The sequence below is a fragment of the Henckelia pumila genome, chromosome 1, assembly GCF_033568475.1.
Source record: "Henckelia pumila isolate YLH828 chromosome 1, ASM3356847v2, whole genome shotgun sequence".
Taxonomy (NCBI): domain Eukaryota; kingdom Viridiplantae; phylum Streptophyta; class Magnoliopsida; order Lamiales; family Gesneriaceae; genus Henckelia; species Henckelia pumila.
Window position 1 is genome coordinate 109,737,807 of NC_133120.1, and position 7,810 is coordinate 109,745,616.

Genomic DNA, 7,810 nt, shown 5'->3' on the forward strand with positions numbered 1-7,810 from the left:
CTCTGTGTTGATTTTTAATTTTATGTCCCGTTTTAAGTACTTTTAACGAGTACTAATTTCCGTGTTTTTCAAAAAAGCATTATATTTTATTTCTATCACATTAGATTTAGAAATTAGAATAATGAAAACAACAGTACGTCTAGTACTAATCAATAACATTATAAAATTTTATTGCGAATGAATTTTACTCATATTATAACAAATTAAATATCATAACCCGCATGCACAAATAATAGAAATAAACCAATATTATACTATAATGTACCATTTGGTGCATCGCATTATTAATCTATGTATAATTTATCTTATTTAATCTCGAGTTTTTCTTGTCATATTTATTTATTTATCTATCTATTAATTATTTATTTTACATCAATCAAATTATTCATTATTTATCTACATCAACCAAATATTGAATTTAAATTATGATATTACCCTCTATAAACAATATTATTCATATTTTATTTATTGTTAAAAGAAAAACATGATAATTTGTCATTTTTATATAAAATTTAATCAATCAAATCAAATAAACTTTAATCTATCAAACAAATCAAATACTATATTAACTATCATTTTTTATTTATTTTTTATTATATTATATTAGTTATCTATATATTATTTATCTATATCACTCAAATGAAAATGAAACGATGCTTAACTAATTAATAGCTAACATACAAAATGATGATATATGGCAGTGACGGATACCTCTCAAAATAGCGAGAGCTAGAAATGCATGTGTTCCACGTTAAAACAAAAAGCATCCGTTCTCGTTTCTATTTGTTTAAAAATAAAAAATAAAAACACGTAGAAGAAAAGAAAATGTTAATGCATGAAACTGATATATCCATCCAAACTCTACGGAACAGAGACGTTCCCTCTCCTCCCCATTCCTCACAATCACAAATCCCTCGAAAGATCATGTATATATACACATGCATGCACCCACACAATCCCCAAATATCCCAACTACTTTTTATAAGAGCTAGGCTCGTTTTTTTGTTCTTAGCAAAAATGAGCCCCTCAACAGTTCTCCTGGCCGTCTCCGCGGTGCTCCTCCTTTCGACCGCCACCTCCGCCTTCAACGTCACCAGAATCCTCAACCAATACCCCGATTTCAGCAACTTTAATGCGCTCCTCACCAGCACCGGCCTCATCACGGACATAAACAGCCGCATGGCCATCACCGTCCTCGCCCTCACCAACGACCGCATCGGAGAACTCGCAAGAAGGCCCGACGACGTTCAGAAGCGTCTTCTCAGTACCCACATTGTGTTGGATTATTATGATGTTTTGAAACTCAACAAGCTTAGGGATACAAAGACAATCCTCACCACGCTTTATCAGGTTCATATTTCATTATCTACAAAAATTTCTATGAAACCGTCTCACACATGAATTTCTTAAGATGGATTTGTTATTTGATTCACGTCAAAAATATTACTTTTTATTAAAAACATAGATCGAATGAATCAGTCTACACGAACATAATTTGTCTCAATCTTTTTCAATAGATGATAAAAATTTGACATGCATGCATGTTACTAAAAGATGTTTTAATTTCTATGAAACCATCGGATTCCAAAAATATTACTTTTCGTTGAAAATATGAATCAAATCAATCAGTCTTGCACGAACATTTTTCAATATATGATAAAAATTTGACATGCATGCATGTTACTAATTAAAAGTCGATGGTTTAATTTGTTGGTATGTCTAGTCCACCGGTGTTGCCGATGACATGCAAGGGTTCCTCGACGTTATCCACAAGGCGGATGGGAGCATCGTCTTCGGCTCCGCCATGAAAGGCGCCCCACAAGACATCAAATTGTTGGGCTCCGTCGCTTCTCAGCCGTACAATATCTCCGTTCTCAGCATTTCTAAACCCATTTTCGCACCAGGAATCGACGGCTCCTACAAGCCAGTTTCAGCACCGCCCCCGAAATCCGCCGCCGCCCCGGTCAATGAAGTGCCTCCTCCCGCTGTTGCTGAAAGCCCCGAGGAAGAGGTGGCCGATGCTCCCGCTGAAGCTGACGGCCCTGTGGCTTCAGACGCTCCTGCCGATGCTCCAGCGGCTGACACACCTGCCGATGCTACGGCGGCTGATGCCCCTTCTGCTGACGCCGATGATCAAACCAAACCCAAAAGCGCCGCGGGGAAACATGTGATTTCCGGCGTGTCTCTTGGGTTCGTGGTGGCGTTGGCTTCATTGCTTGCGGTTCATTAAATTGAATTCTTGGTTGTTAAGGATACTTTTACGAGAATTTTGTGGGATATTTATTTTCTATAGATCAATCAGAAAATATAAATAGAAATTTTTTTAAAAAAATTCTCATTTAGAATTCGTAGTTTTTGCTAGCTACAAGCGATCGAATATTGTTGTTTTTGTTTTTGTTTTTGTTTTAATTTATAGTAGCGTGAACTACCTTTGTTCATTCACATAGTACAAAATAATTTTACATACACGACTGTGTAATTTAATGATTTTATTTTGCATACCTATCGCTTCAAATTTGATGTTAAAAAGTTTAGCTACTAAAATGTGGGAAATATGATCCAATACACAACAATGTCAAGTCCATCTCATTTTTAATAATACAATATGTATTTGCATGTCAGTCAGTGAGATTCATTAATATAATTGTGAGTACATATTCAGGTTAGCCAAATAATTGCTTTTCTGTCATGTAACCCTCAGAAAAGATTTGTTTCTACAAAAATGCATGTGGTGACATATATGATCTTCAACTGCAGCTTTACTATATGAACTGCATTTCCGGCTGAGCCGAAATGCCACTTGTGGTTACATAATAGAGACCGTCACGCGGACTATGCTTGGATCCGTCTATGCGCTCAACAGGCAAAAAGAAAGCCCAAATTTTCTTTCAGAGATTCTACTTAATTACGTTACTTTGGCATATATATTTCCTTATGGTACCTAAAAATAACAGAAGTTGCTTTGATTGTTTCTAGAATGTTAAGAAAACATACTTTTAAAAAGTAGTTAACAGCTTGACTGCTAGACCATAAAGTACAGATTGCCATTCTGAGCATTTAATTACTGAATATACGACACCATGTCAACTACAGATCAATGTATTGTTAATTGTCTGACCATACTCATCTTGCCTTGGAAGCTCAAATTCCTGCTTGTTTATTTGAGACACTTCAAGGGGTGGATTTATGGTTCCATGCTCCATTGAACTCCCCAGCCCTGTGTGTGAACTTTTTTTGCTCTGCTCTGCGGGACTTGAGAAAATGTCATTCTCCACTGAAGTACTGCCATGCTCTCCTTGAAAATTTAAGTTATTTTCTTCGGGACTCGAGAAGATTGGACTTGGTGGGCAGTTAGAACCTCGAGAAGCCAGTGAGAAATTTGATGGACTCTGTTGATAAGTTTGAAGTGATGGATACATTGATCTATTCATACTATTGCCTCCACATCCACTATATTTGTCGTCGACGAGTTTCATGTTCTTGAAAGTATGACATGTGAGGTCTCTTTTGTTGAACCTTCCAAGTAACTCTGCAATCTTGCTCCATATGGTGGAGTCGGGATCAGACCGCTGTATTACATGCCAGTGTTCAAGCAGGAACATCATTACATAGATTGTAAAGGCTGAAATCCCAACTATTCCAACTATTGAAAAGAGCCCCCAAAAGCTTCTGAGCCCAAGACTCCTGGGTGAATCTAAGCTACTTTGATCCTTACAGTTGGCCCTATCACCAAGCCATTTCCTCTCTATCTCTGCCATCTTTGTACTCTCAGTGATGTTTAAAATGGATCTTGAAACATCGCGTACTAGAGGAGAGCCGATTGGGAAGACCTGTAGGGTGGAAGAAAAGGAGAATTTGACATCCACCACAAGGTTTGATTCTTGAAAGAAGTATGATCAGGAGGGAAAGGAGAGAGGGTCACTTACAAAGCCAAAGCCATCAGCCTTATATGTTGGGTCCACCATGATGTATTTTGAGTAGTTAGAAAGGAACAATTTGAGATATGGGATCTCATGAAAAGCAGCAGCTATGCCACCATTTCCACTCCCTTCGGAGAGAAGTTGATCCATTTCCTCTGCGGAGTTGAATGCCACAAGTCTAGATTCATCAAAATTCATCTTCCGAAGAAGACCGTATACAAATGATCCTTTCATATATCCCACATAATCCTTATTGTCAAGAAGCACGGTAACATCTTTAATAGCAGGCTGCAACTGTTGAACTGTTAACATGGAAGTGAGACTAGCGGTGTAGCTTTGTGTTAGTATAAGAACCACCAAGAACCATATAATGAGCACAAACCTAGACAAGTTACTTATCACCCTCTCCTCTGGAAAAACAACAACAAAAAAAAAAACAATGTTAATGGTGGGCATTACATATGCATATTATAAACTTCTAATATAAAGGATGAGAATTCCCTTACTGTGAGCAAACACCATGGTTGAGAAAGCAAACCAAAATATCATTCCGACTTGATGCCAAGGAGGGCCCCTGAAATCTTCATTTATTCGATGTTCAAGGATCCAGATCAGAACCCCAATGAAAACAAATGAGCAAAAACTTGCCAACCAAAGTTCCCAAGTCAGTGGCTTTATGAAAACCCATGCATTTTTGCTCTTATCTTCTTTTATCGGTACGACCATTGAAACACCTGAGGCCATATAAGGGAGTGTGAAATCAACATACTGAGACCTATTTGCTAAGATGGTTACATCTCCGGCAACTGCATCATAGTTCTGTTCATTGGCCAGAGAAAAACTAGTTTAGCCATAAAACAGTATGTTTTTAAATAGTACTACATGTTGCATCATGATCGAACTATAGAATTTTTTTTCTTCCGTATTTTCAAAATTGAAAGCAAGAAGAAAGACACTCACTCCAAGGTTCACTTGATAAGTCAGATCATTGTAAGTACCAGCCCTCTTGTGGTCGGATGTTGAGAACGGAACATATTCATATGGTACTCCATATGGTAGGGCAGCCATGACTGCATCAAAAACATCTATGCAGTATCCCTCCACAGTTGAGGAATTATCAGGATTCCAAGTAACACGAACGAACTCAGTGAAACCAATCTTAAAAGGCACGCCGACTTTCAGTTTCTTCCCACTTGTCGGAATCACCCAACCTTTGGATGGATACATTTTGTCACCTGGCCATATAACAGAGCCTAAGTTGGACTTGGAAGTGGAATATGTTTTGGTGCCAGCATCTGTGAAGTTAAGTTCTCTAACAATCCCATACTTTTTTGTCCAATACCCTACGACCCGAACTCCAGGGCCAACCACATTGACAATTTCATAAGGAGGTGATTGGAGTTTCCCATCAGCTAATTGAAACTTTCCAGCAAAGCCTCTGAATGTGGTTGTTGATAATGCCTGAATGAGCTTTGGTCCATCATTGGAGACTCCAAAGGCTTCAAGATCAGTAGAGTTTCTTGAAACATTTACCTTTTCAAATGTTGCATTGGTGAGTAATGCTTTCTCAGCTGCCATGGCTAGTGCAATGGCCGAGTCATGAGCCCACAATCCAAAAATGTTTAAATTTGGGCTAAGAGCTGCCGTTATATTGTCGTGCCGAAACTTTTTCTTGTATTTAATGATAAAGTTACCGAGCTCTTTTGTTCTCAGAATACAAGGCCGTACTCCTATAACTCCTAGCATAAGTTCTGTAACAGATGGATCCATTGAATTCAATTCATTTACCATGCCATCAGTTACAATCCATGTGTAGTCTTCACTCATCATTCCTAATTGTTTTGCTGTGGTAAACAAGCGAGAACCCAGAGTGTACCTCATGTGGACAATAAAAACTCTAGTTTGTTGTGACATGAGCTTGTAAAGCTCTTCAAGAATCTGATCCTCTGTAGCTAGTGATGGAATGACACTTCTATAAGAGATACGGGCGTTTACCTGTTCCAAGGCATCACTCAAATTTGGCATGATCCCTTCCCCGAACTCATTGTCCTCATACATAACCACAACCTCTCGCCACCCGAATGCTTGAATAAGTGCACCTATAGCTAGTACCTGTGAAGAGTCATCGAGTGTTGCACGAATGAAATATGGACTACGTATCGACGAAAGAGAAGGACTCGTTGCTGAAAACGTGATGATGGGAACTTGAGCTTTGTGTCCAAGAGCAATCAAGAAGTTTGTCTGCGTCGAGTACATGGGCCCTATGATGGCTTGCACTTCAACGTTTTTCAGTAGGTCCAGAGCTTCATTTCACCAGCAAAGATGGCAATCAAGTATAGATATAATCTTTAATTGGTTTTATTACATAAGCACATTATAATGTTTTAAAGATTAACATGGGACTGTAAATCTTCAGAGAGAACTCCAATTTCAAAGAACATCAAACGTATGTGAAATAACATATTGATGGTTAAGTACTACCTGCTGCAGCTGCCCCAACAACATCTTTTTTGGAGTTCCTAACGTTGAGAACAAGCCTTGTCTTATAGTGTCTGTTTTCATCATAAAAATTCTCGAGCGCCATTTTTATGCAACTCAACCCCATCTCTCCGATATAATCATCCATGTCCAGTATTATCCCCACCCGTATATCAACGGCGGCGGCCCGTGCCACGGTTGTTTTGGCCATCGTGCGCACACAAAAGAGCAGTAGTACACGAAAAATATTATTGGCGATATGGCTGCAAGATTCTTGCTTCATTTTACTATGCTTCGAGTCTTGAGTGGGAGGGATCATCAAGGAGATTTATACAGTTGATTTTTCAACGAAATGTTTGTATTGTGAACCAAAATAAAGAAGTAATTAAATGTCCGAATTTAATGTTTCATCCGATACCCGCAAATGAAGAAATGGTGCAGAGACGGTAAAAGCAGGAGTGGGACCCGAATGATAAATTAATAGATTTAAGATTTCGAGTTGACGGTGGAAAGTCAACTGATATGTTCAAAAATAAAATATTCATATTTTCTTGAGAGAAATACTACACGTAACTCAAATTACAAAATTATTTTTTTTATTTTATTTGAAAAAACTATTTATAAAATATATTAAAAATATTTATGTAATTTCAAATGCAATGTATAATTTTTTGTGTAATTTTTATGAGACGAGTCAATCTTATCCATATTTATAATAATAAGTAATATTTTTGATATAAAATATAATATTTTTTAATGGATAATTCATATAAGATATCTGTCTCAAAAAAATGACCCGTCTCATAAAAGTTTTTATCTAGAAAAATATCGATATGGGGACTTGAAAAATTGATTTTGAATATAATTTCATCAGTAAGTAGGGCTTTTGAGATATGATCTCTCGAATATTTATTTGTGAGATAAGTTAATTTTACCTATATTTATAATAAAAAAATAATATTTTTAATATAAAAAATAAAACATCATTGTGAGTGATTCAACAAAATAGTCGTCTAACAAAATTCAGGCCTGGAATAATCTCACATGAGAATTTGTGTAATTTGATATATTATACTTTAATAAAATAATGAAGTCTAAGTAGGTGGACCCCAATATAAGATATCCAATCAAAAAGTCAATAATATTTAATGTATTGTGGAATTATTTTTTGTACTAAACTGGCGAGATCAGGAACTAATAAAAGGGATATGTAATGGAAGCTCAAAATAATTAGGCTTCCTTTGTGCAAGTACTTATAAAATATATTTATATTTTTATAAAATTGTGATAAAATAATTTTTTTTAAGAGTAAGATGTAAATTTATTCAGAAGATAATAATCTTTTTATAAAAATTAAAAAAACGTTTTTAAAGTCGAAGAAGTATATGCACAACTATTCTAAAATAATAATT

General features: G+C 36.4%; 2 protein-coding genes across 2 annotated transcripts; one reads left to right on the forward strand and one right to left on the reverse strand.

The window, feature by feature from the left end:
* Positions 1–978: 978 nt before the first annotated feature.
* LOC140876165 (fasciclin-like arabinogalactan protein 3) lies at positions 979–2,466 on the forward strand. Its single transcript, XM_073280048.1, has 2 exons — positions 979–1,350; positions 1,724–2,466. Exons 1-2 carry the CDS (start codon positions 1,018–1,020, stop codon positions 2,228–2,230), a joined length of 840 nt encoding a protein of 279 aa, XP_073136149.1. The 5' UTR covers positions 979–1,017; the 3' UTR covers positions 2,231–2,466.
* A 536-nt stretch (positions 2,467–3,002) lies between these two features.
* On the reverse strand, positions 3,003–6,718 carry LOC140893460 (glutamate receptor 2.2-like). The gene is made up of 5 exons (XM_073302532.1): positions 6,402–6,718; positions 4,881–6,223; positions 4,427–4,739; positions 3,927–4,330; positions 3,003–3,830 (listed from the first exon to the last, which is right to left on the reverse strand). The coding sequence occupies exons 1-5, from the start codon at positions 6,715–6,717 to the stop codon at positions 3,084–3,086; spliced, it is 3,123 nt and encodes a 1,040-aa protein (XP_073158633.1). The 5' UTR covers position 6,718; the 3' UTR covers positions 3,003–3,083.
* Between the last annotated feature and the right edge of the window lie 1,092 nt (positions 6,719–7,810).